A 23,304-nucleotide genomic window follows, 5' to 3' on the forward strand; every position below is an offset into this window, starting at 1 on the left:
AGGACTTGGCAGGTAAAGCCTGTCAGTTCACCTTTAATTACAAATGCTTCAGGGGAACTTCAATCAAATATACATCATACAGTTGAGGGATAAGGTTGTTCTATTCTTTATTTTGTTTTAGTTTTTTTAAACCATTTAACCCTTGAGCAAACCTGTTCCAACTGGGAATAATCCTTTCCATTTGAATGGGAAGGGACAAGAAATTCATACCCAATGTTGTACATGTCTAACAATGTTGCTACCATTTAAAAATTCAGAAACTATTGGTCAACTATTTCCAAGTATTTAAAATGCAGATCTTTGGCCAGCCTGACAGTTCAGCTGGTAGCACATCTTGCTACCGCTGTGGAGATCCAGATTCAACATTTATAGCCTCGAGACTAAAGTGTGTGCAGCAGAGCTCACAAGCACCTTGCTGGCACATTTCAAGCTGTATTACAAGAAGCAGTCATCCTTCTCCATTGTGAACTCAGGTGTCATAATGCCTGTGATTATTTTTTTTAATCAAGAGATAGAAGAGAGAATGAAGGGATGGAGCAGATGGAGCTTTAGTGTGGATTCTTGTGTTCAATTGGACTCACAGAAATCATGAAACCAAGGGTGCAAAACCAGGGAAACATACACTTTCCCTGGCCAGATAAGTAGAGGAGGCCCCAGGGGTGGTTGGAGAATGAACGCACCCATCACTCATCCCACCAGTGGTATTTCCTGTCCCACAGGGCTGAGCCTGTCTCCCCATTCTGAATGTTGCAACCTGCTGCATGGGGTCACAGTACCTCTCAGGGATGGCCAGGCCAAACCTAAATGGCACTGCACCCCCACACAACCCCCCCCCCCCCACACACACACACACACAATTTAATGTGATTGGCAGCCTCTGCTCAAAAGTGATCCATAACTGGAAATGCAAAAGTGGTGGCATGCAAGGATTGAGGTGCATTGGCAGAGTAGTATGAAGCTTTCACAATGCCAGCCTGTAATATGGTTCTTAAGCCAATACTGTTAGCCCTCACTTTCATAAGCACAAAATTCACTTACAGCTTTTTAAAATAAAAATTCCAGGACCCCAGCCAATTCTGCCATTATCTCTACTGCTGTCCGTGCAGAAGACATCTTTTCCAATAGCATTTTACATCTCAGTTCTTGAAATTATAGTTTCACTCTCCCTGCCAGGCTTCACTCACCCTTACTGTTGTCATTCATGACAGGCATTTTCCTACATAACCATTTGCTCTAAAATGCGGTTATTTCAATTTCAGACCTCATTAGGTAGAATGATAGGGGAAAGAGGCACCCGTATGATATGGCACTTCCCTCTTTGACCTCTTGGAGGAAAGCACTAAATGTCTCACTGGATGTAGATATCTGACAAATAAAAGCAGCTCTTTCTTGAACTATCTGAAATGAAGCCCTAGCGTCATTAGTCAAGAATTTAACAATCCATCCATGCTGATCTCTGGAAGACGGAAAGAGACAAACATTAATTTAGTTCCCATTGGGTGGGAAAGCAAAATCATCTGCTAGGTGCATTCATGGTTAAACTGAATAGCTTGTAGGAAAAATTTTAAATGAGTTCTGACTAGATTTATAAGAATAATTTTAATCTGTGGTTGTTATAATAGAGTTCAAAAACTGTTAGATAATGATAAAAGACAAAATATTTATGCCAAATAACTTTGTTAAAAAAAAACTGTCTGCAGTCATTACAACACATTTTTAAAAATGTATTCAAAATATTACAATGCAATGATAATTTTATTATAATTCGATCAATTATCAGATGATAAATTGGTGTCAGAATCATGAAAGCAGGATTCCAACCACAGACTGAGATTTGAGAATTGCTGCTTCTTTCCGTTCAGCAGTTAAAATCAGATGGAGAAAAAAACTTCAATATTCAGCCAGAGAGCAAAGATTAAAATATAGACAAACCAATTAGAAAATTGTTATTATTGCTATTAGTAGCACTGCTAAAGTAATGCTTACAGATCCAGAACCAGGTTGGCACCTCATTGTGCTAGGTGCTGTGAAATCCCTGCCCCAAAGAGTTTATAGTCTTAATCCCTGATCCTGCAAAGATTTAAGTATGTGCCTAATTTTAGTATTGAGGCCTAAATTAGTCAATATACGATAGAAGGGTGAGGGGAATGGACGTATCATAAACTCAACAGATTGTGCATTGTTAAATGTTGGCAAACATTTTACAGTTCATAATAATAATAATAATAAATAATAATTAATAATAATATAAACATTCCCAACTCTCTACAAGAGATTAGTCCATGTTATTGAGTAATGGCCATATCATCCCTGGAATCACATCCTTTGAACCAGTGACCATACCAAACATGTAGCAATTACAAAGTCAGATACAAGAGGAGGAAAAACTTAATAGTGTGTTTAGTTCATCCTGGAAAGGATTCTACTGTGGTTTTCCATATGTTTTGACCATCCCAGTATTGAACTGCTAATGACAAAGCTTGCTCCTAAACCTTAAAGAAAAAAAAACAGTCTTATGGTACTTGTGGATCAAGTATCCAACATCTCTATTTTTACATAAAGTAAAACTAAAAATACAGATTAAAAAAACCCTTCACTATTTGATAAACTGCTCCACATCTGAAACTTGCATACCAAGATTTAAGCAAGACTGGAGTTATTACTTTCAACTTTGAACGCCTGAAAAGAGGGAAGTATAATGGGAAATGTATATTTATTTTTAACTATAGCAACATTATTAGGCAACCCAATAATATATTTCCTGTAATTGAAGCCTCACATCATTATGCAATTCAGTGTTTTAAAGAAATACAAATAAAGGACCAAATTCAGGCCGTGCATAAGAGGTGAGAACTATAGTGACTTCATTGGAACTTTACCCACTTACACCTAGTTTAAATTTGGTGTTCATAAACATGAATAAAACTGTGTTGGAAAGCTCAGACTAGCACAAATGGAGACAGCTATTTTGGAAAGATTATATTATAAACAAGTCAGTGCTGGGTGCATTATGCACAGATCACAAGATATGATTGTTTGGTATTTAATAAACATTTAAAAACCAATAACATAGTATTTTATTTTTATTTTTTACTTAACGGTAGCATTACAGAGCTAAAGTTTTTCTGATCGCGATATTTATTACTGTAGGGCAAATGTTTAAGTATATGGTATCTTTAATACAGTAATTTTAAATAGATTTTTATTTGTTTTTCTATCTATTATATCTGCTATCCAGGAACTTCAGGTAAGATAATGCTATTTGAATTCAGATGTGCAAGTAGACGGTGTGTATTGTTGCAAATTTGTATTATAGAATAACATCATAGGTTTTTTTTCTCTTTCAGTTTGTGAGTGTGTGTGTGTGTGTATGTAAGTGGTGTTTCACATGCTGCTTTGCCCTACAAATATTTTTAGAGCTCTAGAAAAATTGAGTTTAAAGTAATTCAGCTATTTGGAGCTTAACTTCAAATACGTGTGGCTTTGCATTATCAAAGAATATGTGATTTTAAAAATGGGGATTCTAGATGAAATCCCCTCATTTCTAATTTGAGTTGCAAAGTTGGACTCTTTTTCTTTTTCAATAACTGTGCACACAAGTAGTACATAGACACTAAAAACGGGAAATATGTTTAGTTAATCTGTCACATTTATATTGTTAAAATGTAGAAAAGTTTTTTGCCTTTGTAGCATTAAACTGCTGATGACTGACTCCTAACTTCCATGTTGAAATTAATAGGTACATTGGTTCTTCTTAGCATGCTGTGAAAACTGGTACATGTGACCTCTTTATAGAAAAGTTTTCAGTAGTCCACAGTTTTCCAGAGTTTTGCTGACTATTTATGGCTCTGATCCTGAAAACATATATGTGCTTACATTTACTCACAAGTAGTTCCATTGAAGTCAATGGGACCAATGTGAGTAAAGTTAAGGATGTGCATATGTGGTTTGCGGAGTTGGGGCCTAAGTTTTAAACCTTTAACTTTCTGTAGAAAATTGAAATGACACTGAAAGCTATTAAGAGATCATAGAAAATATTATTTGGAGAGCGAGAGAGCCTCATTCATCCTACAGCGGCGGTTCCTGTCTCACAGGATTGGGCCTGGCTCCCCATTTTGGGTGTTGTGACCTAATGCATGGGATCACAGCATCTCTCTGGTTTGACCTGGCTGCACCCCTATCATGCCAGGTCACAACATCCAGAGCAAGAGCTGGGTCAAGCCACCACTACAGAATGAGTATGGCGCAGGCTCGCTCTCCAAACCCCTTATGCCTCCTAGCTTCTCCCCTTTACACTAGGACTACAACCCTCCTAGAACCTTCCCCACCATTTGGGAAACAGACACAAGCATATGGAAAAACATAAGCATATGGAAATACTGTGTTAATCTTAAATGACTAAAACATGGACTACTAATCTACATGGACAACACTGTATCTATATACATTCCTATTTGTGTGCAAAGTTAATGGAAACATGTTTTGCCAACACTGCCAGGGAAGCTCTTGTCTGAAACAAGCTTAGCACAATTCCTTCTGGCTTGATTCAGGATATATTCTAGTCTGCCTGGTAGAACTGCTTTTATTTTATTTTTTTTCCCTAACCGCAGAGGTCCCAGTTTCAGTCTGGGTTGTGGTAGTGTTTAGGATGGACACACAGTGTGTTCAGCCCCTACCCACCCACACCATAAGATGCTAAGTGATAGAGTACGCTGTCGTATCTGGCCATTGTTCAGGCGACACAATGATCACATGAACTGATCTGTGTTTGTAACAAGTAGCTTTACGGAAAGTAGACGATAATCTCTACGTGCAGCAAAAGAGAAGTTAATAGCCGCTCAAGGCCATCTTTCCTCCTCGTTAATTGTGATAACAAAATTATTTTGTGGTGCAAAAATAGTAATCTGTCTACACGCTCCAGTCTGTCATTGAATTCAGTGTGAAATCTGTATGTACCACTGGAAAGATCAGGCCCCAAATATTTTTGATGTGTATGTCACGTCTCCTGCAAGCCTCTTCTCTTGTATTCTCTCCTCATTTTTAGTGTCTTCATCTTCATAATTTATTTTCCTTTCTTTTATTTGTCCCACTTTCTCTCCCCCTGTTTTTCCTGATTACATTTACTGTATGTTGCCCTTTTTATCTCTCATCCATTTTGTTTTTCTTTTCTTCTTTTCATCTTTTCTTCTTTGAGAGATTCCAAAGAGGAGCAGCAGCGGAAATAAATTAGTGCCTCGTTTCTGTGGCACCAGCTGCAAAGTAAAACTGCTGGATATTTCAGTGGAAGTTGGCATCATAAAGACAAGGGCATGACATTAGTCTAGTTCTTGTTACCGGATACCTTGTGGAGGAAGAGCAACTGGTGCAGTTGTCCTGTAGCCTTCATGTTGGGAGAAAAAATAATTTTTAACACAAATAAAGAGTTTTAAATTATAAAATATTTTTTACAATTCAAGGAGACAAGTTTCCTTAAATGTTGGACATAATTTCTGTTCTTTTCCAACGACCACCCTATTATGTGCTCCCACTTCCATAATATGAAAGGCACAATATTCTGCTATGTCTGGCTTCATAATGGATTCATTGTCATTTTGCTGTTGATTGTAGTATATCCCTTAAGTCTACCAAATGTTTCAGTGGGCTGAGCTAGACTAGCATATATTTCTAGAGGTATTTTCTCTTTTCTGCATTTATTTTAAGTTTTACTCCATCTTTGTTCATGAGAGGTTAGCTTATCATTGTTATCCAGAGCTTTTTCTCTGAATATCTGTATAACAGTGTTCTTTGCACTAAAAGGCAGTGATTCAAAATGCTTATATATCTTTGCACAAATTCAGTGACTTATTTTAAAATAAACTTATACTTAATTCATTACTGCTTATGCCTTTTGCCCTGATTTAGCAAGGTATTAAGCAAATGTCTAACTTTAATTATGTGAGAAGTCCGGTGAAAATCAATGGCATTCCTCATATGCCCAAAGTTAGGTGCATGCTGAACTGGGCCTTTTTCACCTATGAAAATTTATTATATTACTCAGGAATGTATTCTATATGGGTGTGGGACTCTATAAAAATATAATATACTTCATGTGTAATATATAATTTTTCTTCCCATTTATGATTTTAAGACAAAGATTTTTTTGCCAAATGTAAAATATATATATATATAATTATTTCATATTTAAAGGATAATTGTTAACTTGAAGCGGATTCATTTTTTACAATTCTGGTTTCTTGTAGAGCACCATTTTAAAAGTAGGTTTTGTACTTACTTTTCCCCTCCCTTTAATCCTTTTTCCTATCATAGCTTTTTTTCTTATGTTGATGTCTTTATAAGGGTCTTTTTAGCAAGAGGGAAAATGATTAAGACCCCAAACCTGCAATTGGATCCAAATTGGAAAACGCTTGGCCTTGTGCAGAGCCCCTTTAACCTCAGTGGGCCTACTCACATGAGTAAAATTATGCATATGCTTAAATATCTGCAAGGACTTGGCCTTAACTTGCCCATAGAAGGGAATTAGTGAAACTGACGACATACAAAGTACTGTCAAATGCACAAAGTAAACAAATGGGAAAAAATAGTGGGAAATATTTTTTTCAGTAACTTTATTCATTTATAACAATCTTAGATAGTGTTTGCCACTATTGTTTTGATCCTGCATATACTTACCCATTGTGCTTTAACTCATATTTGCATAAGTGTGCATAGACTCAGAACCTTAAATAGGAAGAAAATATTCAGCTACAAATTTGATTTTTAAGTTGACTGTGTCCCTTTTAAAAACTGAAATGTTGGTCCATACTAGTCAGCTTACTTCTGGGGAAAAAAATGTCCAGTTTATAAAGAAAAATCAATCATAAGCCTAGAATAAAAGTTAAAAAGCTGTGCTGCTTTAGCCATTGCATTGTGCATGCAAAATTAGAGCTGCATTCAAATCTGCCTTAACTTTGCATTTCATTATTGTGGTTATGTATGTAGTACAGAGAATCTAAAATATTTAACATCTGATTTGCTATTGAAATATTACCATGAACATGTCCTGTTGATTGATCCTAATGTTTTACAGTAACATTATGGGGGGCGGAAATCTTTTCAAGTGGCTTTAAGATTTTTATTTAACCTGTCACTGTTTCATTGACATTGAGATAGATATGCATATAAAGCAAATTTTTAAAGCAGTAAAGCATGAAAAACACTTAGTATTCAAAATAATGAATATTCATTTAACTTTTATTTCCATCTTTATTGCTCTTATTTCCAGATGGAGTCTTAGAAAGTTTCAGTAGCTTCTGGTTACTTTATTGCTTAAAAAAATTGTGTTCATATAAGATCTGTACTATATTTTTATATCAAAAACATTCTTCTGCTAGATTAGAACAAATTATTAGTAATTTTGAAAGTAATTTTATATAATAGTATAGGAGCAAGTTGAGCCTGCGTGTGTTTTCAGGGTGAGAGTATGGACAATTTCAACTGGGGAGTGCGCAGACGTTCCTTAGATAGTCTGGACAAATGCGATATGCAGCTTCTGGAGGAAAGCCAGCTTTCAGGAAGTACACCCAGCCTAAATAAAATGAACCATGAGGACTCCGATGAGTCATCAGAGGAGGAGGACCTAACAACAAGCCAAATATTGGAACATTCAGACCTAGTAAGTAGTTAATTTACAGTTTGTTAAGAATAGATAGATTTTTTAAAATAAACTGATCTTTTAATTTCCTGTTGCTTAAATGCAAACTGATCAACTGGGATGCCAAATGTCATGTAACTGAGTGCTTTCTAATGGCTCGCTTGTCCTTTAACTGAAGATGGAAAAGAATTTTGATGAAAGTACTAAACACAGGAAGTGTCAGATCTGATAAGTAGCACTTTATTCAGCAAAGCTATTAGTTTTGCTTAAATGACCAATGTTAAATCCTTCAGATGTATTATGTTTATAAAATGTAGCAGGCATCCAATTTTGAAAAATTCACCTTTGGGATGTTTAAATATGAATAAAAATTTGAAAGATTATAAAATGAAAAGTGTACAAGCTGAAACAAGCTAATCAACAGCATTGGGAAGGTAGCATTAGCACAGTGTTTGCATTGCATGCATATATTAAATGGCAAAAAACTTTGTTAATGCAGAGATAAAGTTGCCTGGTGTAGCTCATGCCCTTCCAGAATGTCAAGTACAGCAAAACTCAAACTTCTGGAAAACCAGGAAATACAGAGAGAATGTAAACACCAACACAACCTTAACTCTGTCCATCTGTCCGTCCCCCTCCACTCCCCCGCCCCTTCCGGACCCGGAGCTGGCAGTAGTCACTGGGAATGATCTGCATGCATTCCATCTGCATTCACTGTGTTAAATGTAGTTGTATTGAATGGTAGAAGAGTAAGTTGGAGTAGCTTAGAAGATCTCTGACTGTGATATGAGGATATCTAGGTCTGAGTCCTCCCACCCCACCCATGTGTGTTATCAAAGGAAAGAAGTGCACATGTATCTTGAGGTTCCAGTCTGCATCATTTCAGTACAAAGTTGTGTATGTTGTGTCAGCAGCAGGGCACGGGGATCTTCTTGACATAGGAATTGTCAGTAGTGAGGTAGGATCTGAGAGCAGTCTGTGGATTTAATGATAGGGGACGGGATAGGTTGAGATGATATCAAGTGTGCAAGTGTAAAGGCTTTGTAAAAGGATATGAAGTTGTTAAATTTTACAAGTGTGATATTCCGTTGGGGGAGTAGGCTTAGTGCTTAAATGTAGGGCAAATGCAGTTAGTGCCTGTCCATTACAGTGAAAAGACAGCGTGGGAATGTGTGCGTTATGGGTGTATTGGGCATCGCTCAAAGAGGAAGAGTTACGGTTGTGTTGGCGTTTACCTGAACTCTGTATTCCTTGGTTTTCAGAAGTATGAGTTTTGCTTAACTCAATGTTTTGGAAGGGCACAAGCTGTCAGAAACAGCCTTAACTCTGGGTATGTCTACATTTCAACACTACAGTGGCACAACTACAACACTGCAGCTGTATCACTGTAGCACTTCAGTGTAGACACTCACTGCAGCAATGGAAGAGGTTTGTCACAGCCAGGTCGTGGGCTGCCAGACTAGTGATCAGTGCCAGAGTCCACATTCATGAGACAAGAGTCAGCCGGTTCAGGATATAAGGAGATCAGAAGGAGACAAACTGGAGATCAGAACCATGAATTAGATGCTAGGAGTCAAGCGAGGTCAGGATACCTGGAAATCAAGCCGGGGGAGCAGGAGCAAGAAGCACAAGACACATAGTCCAGGGCAGGGTGGACCCAGTTGTTCAGACAGCTTTCTATTCCTGCTTTAAGTAGGGTCAGCGGGCTAATCAGCAGGCTCTGGGACTCCACCAATAGACCCTCAGGGACGGAACCTCAAACTGGGGCTGGGCTTCCTGGATCCTAGGGAAGCAGTTGTCAGCAGGCTGCCAGGTGGAGGGTTGGAGTATGACTGCTCCCATGAACTTGGGTCATGACAGGGTACTTCCATTGCTATAGTTAATACACCTCCCCAAGAAGCAGTAGCTAGATCAACAGAAGAACTCTTCCATCAACCTAACGCTGTATACTCCAGGAGTTAGGTCAGCTTAATTACATTGCTAAAGGGTATGGATTTTTCATACCCCTGAGAGATGTAGCTATGCTGATGTAAGTTTTCAGTGTAGACCAAGCCTCTGTGTTAACAGTTTTTTGCCATTTCATTTCCTAGTTTTTTAAACAGAAAGAGAAATGTTTGTTGGTAGATTAGTGGTCATTTAGACAGTTGTAGTTCTCACCTAGGTTTGCAGCTGAAAGGCTACTCTGGCTAAGTAATAATCAAAAAACCTTGCTTCTGTATAGGGCTTTTCATCAGTAGATCTGAAAGAACTTTACAGCATTGTCCCCATTTTATAGATAGGAAACTGAGGCACAGGGTGATGAAGTGACTTGCCCAAGGTCACCTAGCAGGCCAGTGGCAGAGCCAGGAATAGTCCCAGCCTAGAGGTCTTTCCACTAGGCCATGCAGTTGCTATGTGATTCCTCTGTGTTCCTCCCCTCACCTCCCCCCCCCACATATATTTTGTTATAGTGGAGTGGGGATAATGGTCGTGCTTTGAAATGTGTAGCTGCTAACAGGGCCAGTGAGACAAATCTCATCTATGGTCTCTGTCCCAAAACCTTGAGAGTTTTATTATATGGTTGTTACAGTAACTTTAAGCATCTAAGGCTTGGTCTACACTTACCCCCCAAGTCGAAGTAAGGTACGCAAATTCAGCTACGTGAATAACGTAGCTGAATTCGACATACCTTACTTCGAACTTACCGCGGTTCAGACGCGGTCCACACGCGGCAGTCAGGCTCCCCGTCGACTCCGCGGTACTCCTCTCGTTGAGCTGGAGTACCGCAGTCGACGGGGATCACTTCCTGGTTCGATTTATCGCGTCCAGACCAGACGCGATAAATCGAACTCGGAACTTCGATCCCCAGCCGCCGAACTAGCGGCTGGGTGTAGACAAGCCCTAAGAGAATACTGTCTCTCCTTCTCAACCCCTGCCCCACCATTCCTGCAACATTTCCAGATCCCCTCTCCTGTTCCCATCTAATTAAGCCAATTTCCTCTGCTACCCCTCATGTTCTCCAACCCTTCCCATCTTCTCCCCTCCCACATCCCCTAATCTTCACCCCTCCCTCTTACCTGAGCCCCCCAACCTCTCTTCTCTCCCCTGCCACCAATTCCCATTTATACCTTATGCTTAATATCCCTCCCTGACCAAAACCACTCTGCCCTCTTCCCACCTACTCTTACACCCCTAATCGCCCTGCCGCTCCCTTTCGAAGTTCAAAGTCAGAGGCTCAGAGAGGTGTGAAGTGGCCCATTCATCTCAAGGAGACGTTCTCATCTGAAAGAGAATACCCCAGGGATAGGCATACAGCCTGAAACAATAGTTCTGAGACCTGTGAACTGCTCCATTCCTGTCAGTGAGCATTTCCTTCCTTCTTCCCAAGGGTTGGAGCATTTCTGATATGTGTCATCAAGCATAGGAGTCCTGAGCTCCTCACACCGGCCTCAGCACTGTGTCCCTAATGCAAGCTCCAAGGATGCCTATTCTAAACGCCCCACCCAGAGTGGCAGGTCTTCTCCAGATTGCAGATCACATGGGGAGGGGAAGGAGAGGAAGAGGGACTCAGACACCCCAGAGCCTGGCTCATAAACAGAAGGGGAGAATGTGGGGTGGACAGACACCTCTGCCCCTATTTTCCCCCAGCCCTCCTGCCACTCACCCCAGTGTGTCTCTCTCCCTCACCTGAGCCCCCCAACCCTTCTTCCCCCTTACTACCCATCCCCATTTATCCTACTCCCCTCAATGCAGTCCTAACCCCCTCACTCCTTTTTCCTCCCCATTCCTCTACCCCATGAAATGCAAGCAAACATTCACATATCTCCTTTTTATGAAAATACGAATACATATGAAGATGAATACAAAACATATGAATTATGTTCCCCTCAAAAAGAAAAATATGACAGCACCCATCCATGCTTTTCCAAATTTCTGCCTAAAGTGGGACTTGATCTGTCACTGGCCAGCTGCTTAGAGTCCAAGGACTATTGCTTAGCCCCGTGAACTGCCCAGGAACTTTAAAGGTTAATAATCCTGTTAAATCCTCTTTCCCCATATGCTCAGTGTAATTTCTTTAGCATATCGGTGTGCAAGGCTTGCAATGCTCTAAACAGGAGATAAAAAATCTTTTTGAAATAACCTTTTAATTTGAGTTCACCCCCAGATGCCAGGCACTCTGTTGGGATAACCCTTGGGTGTTGGACATCTTAGTGGGATGATCTGAGCCTTGGTTTGATCTGTCTGTGAGCAAAAAAAGGTTACCAGAATCTCTCAACTCTTAGAAAAGCTGTTTTTTTCCAGAGACTGTATCCTGAAATCCTTTGGGCAAATGGTCCCAAGTTTGGTCCATTAACAAAACCCCATGCTCCCATGAGGCACATCAAATTTCAGTTTGCATTCTGAGTAACCATGTAGATTTTAGAGCACTTAGAGTCAAGCTTTAACCAGAAACCTGGTCTTAACCTTAACTGTGGCAGGGCTGTGACCTCAGTATAATAAAAGGGCATGTGATAGAGGAGCTTCATAACTGGTTCTTTTATTAATTATTATTATTTTTTATTATTCTTTTTAACAGATCATGACTCTTTCCCCCTCTGAGGATACAATTCACATGGACTCTCTTTCTACATCATGTGATACCACCGCAGCTGCCCCACATCATTTTAATACAAGAACATCTAGCTTTGAAGTGTCTTTGCCTGACATGAGTAATCACCAGGTGTCTGAGGGTTCTAAGGTGAAGAAGTTTTGAGAACTTTCTGATTATACTTCTCCTTAAATGAACTTTTTTTTAAAAAATAGCTTATTTTTAAAATGTCATGAGGGGTTTGAATGCAGGGGCAAGTATGTTTTCTCTTCCCCTAGTAGTATAGAGTGTTTGTGTGTGTGTGTTTTTTTATTTATATATATATATATATATATATATATATATATAGGTATATTTTCACACACTCTTGTGTGACCCATACAGTTCTTTTTTAACATTTGTCTCTTTCTATTTTGGTCTTTTTAAATTAAGTATTTTGCATTTTACATAGTATGAATGCCACTAACTAATGGCAAGATACATATGAGTCTCTGAAGTTGCAAATGCTTTAGAAATACTCCTAATGTTCTTCATGCTGATTTGTATAGGATAATATGCTAACTGGGTGTGGGTGTATGCATGTATTTGTGAGATTTTTTTGTATGTGGGAACCTATTGTGCAGTTGTGTGCACTGGATTCAATTCTTGCCTTTTGGCATACTGTCAGAATGTTAAATGCCTAATTGCAGTATTATATAAGATTTGCAAAACACTGTTCCATACAGCTGTCTGAAGTGAACCATTCCTGCAGACACAATTCTGTCATTATGAAAGGTTGGTAAAAGATTATCAATGTGTGTGTGTGGTGGGGGATGGTTAGTTCTCTTTCTTTTTGGTAATACTTCCATTACAGTATATCAGCTGAACCTTACCCTTCCTTCCCTCCCTCCCACAATACAAAAGAAAAGAAAGAACAGGTGATACAACAAAAATATTAGAGTAATCTGATATTATGTGTATCCTTATGACACAATAGGGTTACCAGTCAGGCTGTTGTGGCTGAGTTGGGTACTTTTCACATAACAAGAAAATAAGAGAATGAGGCAAGGAAAGAAAATAAATGAGAGTGTTATTGAGTGGGCAGGGGTTGATAACATTTTATTTCAAGTAGCTCTAGTCAAAAAGATTCTGTTGTAGGCTACAACTACTGCCCGCTTGATACCAATGTTTTAGAGTCCTTTTAATAGTTATTCATCTGTAAATTAAAGTCATAGATCACTATTCATGAATGTTATATGCTACATATATGCCTAATTTAAAAAACAGTATCATGAAAATTCACGTAATGTCCCTGTCCTCATATTGACATGTTTGGTACAAAGTTGAATGCTTGCAATCTGTAAAGGAGTAGAGAATGAAAACACACGGTGAGCTGTTTGTAAAACTGATACACAGATTTGGTTAGTCCCACAACAGGTTTAACATTTATGAAATGCATAACCCAAGTTGATAGGGACCTTTCCACAGACAAGGTGAGTGAGATAGTATCTTTTATTGGACCAACTTCTGTTGGTGAGAGAGACAAGCGTTTGAGCCACACAGAGCTCTTCCTCAGGTCTGGAAAAGAGCTGTGTGTGACTCAAAAGCTTATCTCATCCAGTCTTTCATTACAAAAACTTGAAACTTGCAGCTAAATAATTTTACTTAGTCTAGTAAAAGCAAAGCTCCACTCCTCCCTGGTTTCTTTATTCCTATATTTACTACTGTACTAGCAGGTTAGCAATGCAGAGGAGGAATTGTTGCTTTTTATATAGTGCCAAAAATTGTACAAGGCACTTTACAGGCAACCACAGAAGACATGATCCCTTCCCCAGGAATCTTACATCAGTTTTAGACACAATGCAAGGAGTGACAGCAACAAACAATGAGAGTAGGTAGGGGAAAGGGAAACCTTTCCAAACCTATGTCTCTTTTTCAAGGTTCTTCTTAAGCATTCCTGTGCCAAAAAGTATCTGCCAATGTATAGTCAGTTTTTCAACCACCGAAGATAAAGCAAGTACCAAAGATAAGAACAAGATGGCACCATTTTAAGCCTGGAAAGAAATTAAGTGACTTTATCATGTCTCTAAGGGCAAAGATTGCAACAATTAGTAGATTATTATTAAGGAATTAGAGACTACTGATGGGAAAACCTAAAAGATATTCAGAGATTCAGATCTATCTATCTCTGGTATTTTCATGGCTCCTATCATTGGAATATCTAAACCCCTCATATTCGGGAAGCATGTTACAACATAACTGAACCTTTGATGGTTACTTCTCCTTTATATCCCAGCTTTTTCTTTATATCATGTTCCTTTCTTCCTCCTAACTCAGCTAGAGTTATCTCTTCTGATAAGAACACTGACATTGCCATAACCAAAACAAACCGATGGTCCATGTATCTGATCTCCCATATTTCAAAGTGGCTAATGCAGTTGCTAACCCTAAAACAAAGGAAGGCATAACGTGAATATAGTACTTCTAATTGTGCAGTATCTGACCCCCCACCCCCACTATCTCCTATTCCTGCACTCTAACCAGATAACCTTCATTTCTTTCTTCAACAGCAATTTGCTTTCTTGCTGACCTGAGCCTAACAACTTTCCCATCCTTCCTTCTATATATATACACACACACACCTCATGATATCTGGAATCTGTTGCAGGGCTGAGCAAGTGTGGTAATCTATGAAGGGCCAACTGTTGTCTTCAAATCCCATGTTACACAGCTTCCCCCAAGACAGTTATATAATGCATTGTGAGGCACCTCTAATCTGAAAGGTGCCCAAGAGAAGGTGTGATTTGAAGATGTCATCCATTCCCACAGAGACTGACTTGCACCCCATTGAGGATACAGAATAACAAAAAAGTAGAGAGAACTGGGATTGAGCTTAACTTTGTTCAGGTTTAAAAGTGAGACAGGAAAGAAAAGCCTCAGGGGAATATAAGGAGGTTAGATCTGGGATAGGGATCACCCAGGAAGCTGATTGGGTTCTGAGAGATGGGAAAAGAACACAGGAGGTTTCAAAGTACAAAAAGAGGCTGTTGCATTTCCAAAATGGTGGGCGCATAATCCCTATATACACTTTTTAAAAGTGCTTTGGAGCCTTTCTGAATGAAAGTCACTATGTAAACATAGGTGCAAGACATGCTGATGACGTTTCTTTAAAAACATCTTGATTAAGGGAATGGATTGTACAAATATGTACAATTTCTGATCAAAAGTAACTTAATTTTAGTCTTTTTTCATTTTCACTTTATATTTATGTTGCTTAACAAATGTTGTTAAATATACATTTTTACATATTAGCTTGTCTGCTTATGAGCCAAAATGATACATTTTAAATTTGCTGTTTCCTCTAAAACGTTATTGCTGTTGTTTGCTTTCTCAGGGCGAAGCTGCACATGAAGAGGAAGATACAACAGTACATGAAGATGACCTTTCTGGGTCTACAAATGAACTCCCAGCAGCATTTGAATGCAGTGATAGCCTTAGCCTGGATATGACAGAGACTGAAGAAAAAGGGGACAGATTGTTGGAGCAGTTTGCTCTTGCCAGGTACTGGTATACTCTGTGGGGTATAAAGTTCTTCTACAACACAGACCAAAGATGTAGCCATGTAATTAATTTCTTAATATATCTTCATAAACAATATATCCCCACTAGCTATGTTGGCCACAACTGGAATAAAACTCATTGGAATTGAGGACTGTGGAGAGGACAACTCAGAAAAATATCTATCTGCTCAACCAAATTTATTAACACTTGAAAAACAGGGCAAGACATTCCTCATAGGAGAAATTGTATATGATTTGTGTATCCATCTGTACAGTTACACTGATCATGTGTATAGTACATTTCACCAAAAAAAAAAAATGTTTTGTATGATTAACATTCAAGAGTCAGATCATCCATGAAATCTCACCCCTTGTCTCTCAGGGGGTAGGGGGTGCAAGGATGTCATAACTCTCACCTTTTCATTCCTCCAATCCTGTGAGTGCTGTGTGCAAGGATGGCCCCTCAGCATACGTTGGAACATCTTGAGGTTCTGGTACATACACACTGCAGCCACTCTGAGCCCAGTGTCTCCCACAGTTCTGCTACACATGGGCTGCTCTTCTCTCTCTGCAGGTTCCAGTCGTAGTTCGAAGCTGCGGCGTGGCTTGTGCTGGCCATGCCCCTTTCTCCCGCTTGCCACCAGATCCTCCGTCTCCGTGGCAGCAGATAGTGGCCGTTCACTTCACTCCCATCCCTTTTCTTTCACCTTTATTGTTCTGGCAGTTTTTTTGAGCAGTTCAAGCATTTTGTTTTGTTTGCTTCAAGCACGATGGTTACAGCCACCCGAAGCCTCCACTCTAGCGGCTTCCTGCTGAGCTCCTCTACTCATTCTCAGGCATGGCAGAGCAGCCATGCAAGCACAAGGCAAAATCCAAATGATGCTCTATATGGAAGGCAGCACTTTCAGGCTCAGCAAAAAAGCTATTTTGTCCAGCCCATTCCCAATCAGCTGACCCTACCTCTGCTAGGGCACAGGGCACTGAGTTGGGCAGGCCAGTTGGGTCCCCTAGCACCCAAGAAGCTATGACTTCACCATGAAAGAACCCAGCCAGGAGAGACAGAGGCTCTAAGGAGGAGGAGGACTTCATCCAGCCTGCCCCGGGGGTAAGTTCGGGGGTAAACAGGAACGATAAGATAAGAACCCTACCAGGATACCAGTCTCCCCCACAAGTCCTGAACTAGGTCTTAGATTCCTTGAAGAGAGATGCCAGACTCCTAAATAGCCTCTCACCCTCCCAGTCCAGATCAGGGGACTCCAGTAATGAAACCCCCATCTCTGATCCAGTGGGAGTGGGACTCTGACAGGGAAGACTCTGAGAGAAAACTCTCTAGAAAGCTTTGGGCTCTGTGTAAGGCAGGCTGCGAGAGACCGCGTTCTGGCCATCCCTGGGTAGCCATGCCCACAAAGTGTGCCAATAAGTCAAAAAGTCCAGAAAGAACAAAAAGGGAAAGAAAAAGTACAAAAAATCGAGACGACCTCAGCCTCGTCCTCCTCTCCTGGGCTCTAAATGTGAGCAGGATTTGGGGAAAATGCAACAACAAAAAATTTCCCCTAAAGAAGTTTGAGGCCATATGCAAAAAGATTGTGTCTACCACAGATCCAACCTGAAGAGGCTCCTGAGGACAAGCCTCAAAGTAAATACTTCCCTTCAGAATCCTCCCTCGAGGCTGCAATTCCCCTGCACTTCACTTTTGAGGATACGATTAAAGAGGAGTGAGGAAAACCCGACAGGGCAAGCACATTAATAGATATGGTCTTAGATTTTACAAGCTGAAAGAGCCAAAAAATTGTGTAGCTGAGGTTCCAAAGTTGGATGTTGCAGTAGCATCCTTAGCAGGAGATATGTTTATTCTGACTGAAGGGGAATTCTTTCCTAAGGACCCCACAGATAGGAAAGTGGAGACCACTCTTAGAAAGAGACTTCAGGTCATCCTCAGCCCCTCTCAGAGCATCTCTCATATCCACGTGCTTTGCAAGAGCTTCACAGTCCTGGGTGGAAGACCTCAGGACCCTGAAGGTCAGGGATCATCCTGACTTCTGCTCTCTTCTCAAGAAAATTGCCCTGGCAACAGCATTTGTGGCTGATGTTTCAATGGATGCAATGAGATTTTTCAGCCAAGACTGTGGCATCCAGCTCAGTGGCCAGGCATCATGTCTGGCTCCATCCTTGGAAGGTAGACACTCTAAGCAAGTCTTGTGTCCCTCCAAGTTCATAGGATCTCTCCTCTTTGGAGAAAAATTAGATAACATTGTGGCAGAAAATGCTCCTAAATATAAGCAGTCCCTCCCTTCTCCATTGAGTACCTGCAGGAGGGAATACAAACACACCTTCAGGCAGAGGTGCTCCTTTCATTATTCTTCCTTGCTGAAGTACCAGAAGAAGCATAGCAGATACACCAAGGGAAAGCCCCGGTGCCAGAGTTCAAGCAGAAAGCCCAGAGGTTGGCCTGCAACCCTCAAAAGCCCATCCTGACAATGAGCAGATATGCCTCAGCCCAGAACTGAATCTAGAAGGCAGAATTTCCTACTTCTCAAAAGAATGGTTTGTATCGACCACAGATAACTGGTAAGAGAGACAGTAAGTCAGGGATATTCCCTTGAGCTATGGGCTCCTCCCTCCCCCTTCTTCATCCAGTCCCCCATCTCCACCATTCCCATCAAGCACAAATTGATCCATAATTAAATCTCCCATCTGCTGGATGTAGGAGCTATGGAAGTTGTTCCCTCAGCAGAAAAGTTCTCAGGGTTCTACTCTTCATCGTTCCGAAACATAGAGTTCATACGCTACAGGCTTCTTCATCGTTCTAAAGCATACAAGGGGAGTCAGAGCCATTCTAAATATCAGAAAGCTCAACAAATGGATGACAAAAACAAAATTCCTGATGTAGACCCTAGTTTCTATGGTGACATCCCCGTGTCATGGGGATCTCCTAACCTAATAGATCTGGCGGACGAATGTCTTCGTATCCCCATCCACCTGTGCCACCACAGACTTCTGAGATTTGCTTATGGCACAAAGCAATACCAGTACCAAACCCTCCCATTCGGTCTCTCATCATCCCTAAAGATCTTTACGAAGATGCTGGTGGTCAGAGCCAGGTTCAGGTCACAAGGGACTCATCTATACTCCTGTCTGGATGATATTCTAATGAGAAATCCGACCTAGCCTACAGCGCATGATGCAAACTCTGGACCTCCTGCAAGCCCACAGCTTTGTGACAGACATCAAGAAAAGTTCCTTGATCCCATCAGTAAGGATAACCCACCTGGGAGTGGACAGAGAGAGCTCAGTGGCGAAGATCTACCAATCACTCTACAGGTTCCAGAAGATCCAGGAGCTCATCTCTGTCCTGCACAAGTGCACCAAAACAACCATAGCTCAGTTCTTCCAGCTACTGAACCTCCTGGTATCATAGGGGTCATGCAGGTGGCCACAAGGCCTGCTATATGCATTCCCGCCCTTTCCTCATAGGGCAAGTAATCCAAAAGATAAAATGGGAATAAGTGAAGGTGGTTGTAATAGCTCCGTACTGGCCAAGGAGATTCTGCAACCTGATCAAGCTGAAATTGGAATCAACATGACACCTGCCACCCAGACTGGACATTCTTTTCCAAGGCCCTTTTCTCCACCCAGACCATCTTCAATTGACTGCCTGCACTGTTGTTGGAAGGAAGGCATTAACCATACTAGGCCTATCTTCCAAATTGATCAGGATTTTGCTTGCATCCAGGAGAGTATCCACAATAAAAGTCTATTCTTCCATCTGGACCAAGTTCAACCTTTGGTGCCAGGAAAGCAATGCTAATTCAAGAGATCCTGGAAATCTTGAAGAAAGTCTAGGATTAGTTAGAAAGTATGGATAAAGATCATCAGCCCAGCACCACAGTACACTAAGTATTAGCCATTAGTAGAGTTCTATTTGCAGGATCCTCTGGCTCTTTGGCACAGCATCCCCAGATAGCCAGATTTCTCAGAGCAGTCAGGCTTTCAGGGGAGCACAGGGACTGTTTTCTCCATGTACATGCAGCATTCCACAGGGGGAATGCCCAGGAGGGAGTGTTTTAGCACCTCCTAAAGGAAGTATTGGCCAGCACATTCCCCTGTTGCACCATGTTTCAGGAAGAATTCTTCCTCCCTGAGAGAGAATTCCTCTGAGAGCTCCCCTTAGGACAATGCATCTCCACCCGACACAGCAGGAAAACCCTTTCAAAACTTACTACCCGTGTACAAAGTGCAGTTTTCCATAGGTCATACTCAAGTTATATCAAAACCAATTTCCACTGAAAGCAAAAGGCCCTTCTCCTCAATTGGGTCTATTTCTCTGCCAAATTCTCACTTTCTTCCTCCAACCTCATGGACCGTAAAGCTACTCAGAACATATTTGAGGGAGAGAGGAGAACAATGAGGAAAGTGTGTTTATTTTTACTCTGCTGCTACTCAAAAACAGCTATACAATATTTGCTCAAACTTTCCAAAATGTTAACTTTTGAGCAGAAACCAAGTATGGAAAATATCAGCCCAGTAGGTGATAATTTCAGAAAGTTCTGTGCAACTGAAAATAAGGATTAGAATGGAAACACTTCTGTAACCTTAATTATATAGCGAGGCCTGCTTTAAAACAGTGGTTCTCAAAGCCGGTCCGCCGCTTGTTCAGGCAAAGCCCCTGGCAGGCCGGGCTGGTTTGTTTACCTGCCATGTCCACAGGTTCGGCCGATCACAGCTCCCACTGGCCGCAGTTAGCCGCTCCAGGCCAATGGGGGCTGCGGGAAGCGGCGCGGGCTGAGGGATGTACTGGCCTCCCTTCCTGCAGCCCCCATTGGACTGGAGCGGCGAACCGCAGCCACTGAGAGCCACGATCGGCCGAACCTGCGGACGCGGCAGGTAAACAAACCGGCCGGGCCCGCCAGGGGCTTTCCCTGAACAAGTGGTGGACCAGCTTTGAGAACCAGTGCTTTAAAATATTGTAGATAATTGTGCATATGTTACTAAGACAACATTTTCTTATACCAGTAGTGTGTGCTGCAGATGCTTAAGCTCAACCTTTTGAATGTATTCAATACACAAAAAGAAAAAGAAAGATAAAATTAATAATTGAAAAACACTTACTTGTAAAACATATTTTTAAGGAAAAAAGTTATGGGTGGGCATTCTGATTTAGAGCTATTGAGTTATAATCTCACATCTCACCAGTCTCAAGCAGTAATTGACAAGATTCTAGTTATGATAGGAAGATACTTTAGTGGTATTCAGATTACATCAATTTATTGCAGCATGCTAAGACAATAAGCATCTTATCTACAGCCTCTTTTGGATGTATTTGCATTATAGAGTTAGATGGTTTATTTTTCTCTTCTCCTCCAGTTTTGGTGAAGGTGACAGAAATGCCTCCCCTCCTCCCTCTCCGTTCTTTTCTGCCATCCTTGCTGCATTTCAGCCAGCTGCATGTGATGATGCAGAAGAAGCCTGGCGTAGTCATATCAACCAACTCATGTGCGATTCTGATGGGTCCTGCGCAGTTTATACATTTCATGTGTTCTCCTCTCTGTTTAAGGTAAGAAAATAGATTTGGAATTCTAAAACAGTACCTTTAGGTGAGAACATAGACACCGCCGCCTCCACTACATTATTAAATAGTAGTAGTAATGAATTACTTAGTATGTTGTGTTAACCTCCTGTATTGCATGGTTACTTGGCCACAGAATATACTCTCTGCTGCATAAATGTGCCCTAGGATCACAGTTTTCCTCTAAAATATTATGTATCTAGACCTGAAGATAACCTTAGGAAAATACTATCACTTTACACTTTTTTATCTTGAGTCTGCAGACAGCCTGAAACAATAGCTGTGAAAGATGTTAAATGCCCCATTTATCTGAAAGGACAACTAACTCTGAAAACTAAAGATGACTGTTTAAATATCTAACACTGTTAATTGTTTTGCTGCTAATAATCCAGCTCATGTTCTTATCCCAAAATTCCAAAGTCCCTTCCATGCTTCCCCCGCCCCGTGCCAGAGCTCCTACCATACCCTATCCAGCTCCTAAAACCTTCTGCTTCCCTCTGGCAACTTTTATATGTTGCCAGTTTAAAAATCTGCACCATCACAAAAATTGAAAACGTGGGGACAATTTAAAATAATTTGAATTTAATATCAAACTAGATGTCACCATGGCTACTCTGACTGATTATTTTCATATCTAATTCATTACACGGCTTGATTTTTTTAAAATGAAGCTACTGCACAGTTTCTAGTCTGCTGCTTCAGTATGCCACAGAATCCAAGGACCTTCATGCACAATTTAGGTTCAGTTAGCCACAGAGTACATGGGGCCTTGATTACTATTCACAGTTCTAAGTTGCTAATTGCCATAATGTCTAAGCATCTTTACATCAATTTAGGAATACATCCATTCCCTCAAAAAAAGGAAACAACACTCATATTAAAACATGTTTTCCTCCCTATTTCCTCTAGGTTCACACTCTATTCTTTTGCTACCCTTCTTTAGGCTTTAAACACTGCAACCAATCTCTGGGCTCCATTTTCAAGCTTTGATGCCTAAAGTTATGCACCTGAGACCTTTTTTTAAGCGACTACTGGAAAATAACCATTTTAGGCACTTCAGGGTAGATTTAGGCTACTGTAGGCACCCAAGTTTGAAAATTAGCTCTGTGTTTCTTCCCTTGCTAAATATGCTAACTATAGATGTTGATAGACCAAAATTTGACTTGCTGTAAAATAATAAGCATCTATTCAAAGTGTCCTGACAGTCTCTTTTTTTGAGGAGAGAAAGGGGATTGAGGGCATGCAAACCTGAAAACTAAAATAATAAATTATACTGTTTACCGTGTCCCCCTAAACAGTACAAATAAGGACACTGTTTTTCTCTAATTGAAAGCACAACTATACACAAAATGATTGGCTGTTGTGCCTGTCTGCTCCATTCTTGATTGCTAGTCTTTCTACTCTCCTCCACATGATATTGGATGCTAAATGTACAACATAGTTTCCCGAAGACATTTTAATAACAGCAAAGCTAAACTAAATACAACAACAGAAAAGGTGATTCATAATATTAGCAAACTAGAATTTTCTTCTTTTAACTTTATTTTTATTTTTGTATAAAATATAAACACATAATGAAACTCAAAACATAAATAAAAATACATGCACACAATGGAAATAGAATATAAATAAGAAAATTCAATATTAATTATTTGCAAAACATGGAAAAAACAAACAAAACTGAACCCATAGAAGTCATGCAGGGCATTAATTATTAAAGTGACTAAATAGATAAATAAGTGAGAACATAAACCTATGAGTACTGGAGACTAATACATACTAAACTGCAAAAATATGCAATAGTTTCATGTGTAACCAGACATCTTCATATTTTTCCAAGCATTTCTAGTAGATAGTAATTTTTTCCATTAATGCAGTAGCAGAGAGCTGACTCAGCCAGTCTGTGTATAAGGGAGGAATTGCAGATTTCATTTTTTTTCAAAATAACTCTTTTTTGGCCACTAAAGGTTTCTGCAATCCATTCCTTAATACTAACTGGCAT

General features: G+C 40.3%; 1 protein-coding gene across 1 annotated transcript in view; it reads left to right on the forward strand.

The window, feature by feature from the left end:
* LOC112113029 (protein furry homolog) overlaps nucleotides 1-23,304 on the forward strand; it is a 285,155-nt gene that overhangs the window by 228,259 nt on the left and 33,592 nt on the right. Inside the window, exons 52-55 of the mRNA XM_029911959.1 lie at nucleotides 7,451-7,651; nucleotides 12,186-12,347; nucleotides 15,571-15,737; nucleotides 21,101-21,290. Coding sequence (XP_029767819.1) covers nucleotides 7,451-7,651; nucleotides 12,186-12,347; nucleotides 15,571-15,737; nucleotides 21,101-21,290 — 720 coding nt within the window. The remainder of the gene's footprint in view (nucleotides 1-7,450; nucleotides 7,652-12,185; nucleotides 12,348-15,570; nucleotides 15,738-21,100; nucleotides 21,291-23,304) is intronic.

The sequence above is a fragment of the Terrapene carolina genome, unplaced genomic scaffold, assembly GCF_002925995.2.
Source record: "Terrapene carolina triunguis isolate 2854851 unplaced genomic scaffold, T_m_triunguis-2.0 Scaffold139, whole genome shotgun sequence".
NCBI classification, from domain to species: domain Eukaryota; kingdom Metazoa; phylum Chordata; order Testudines; family Emydidae; genus Terrapene; species Terrapene triunguis.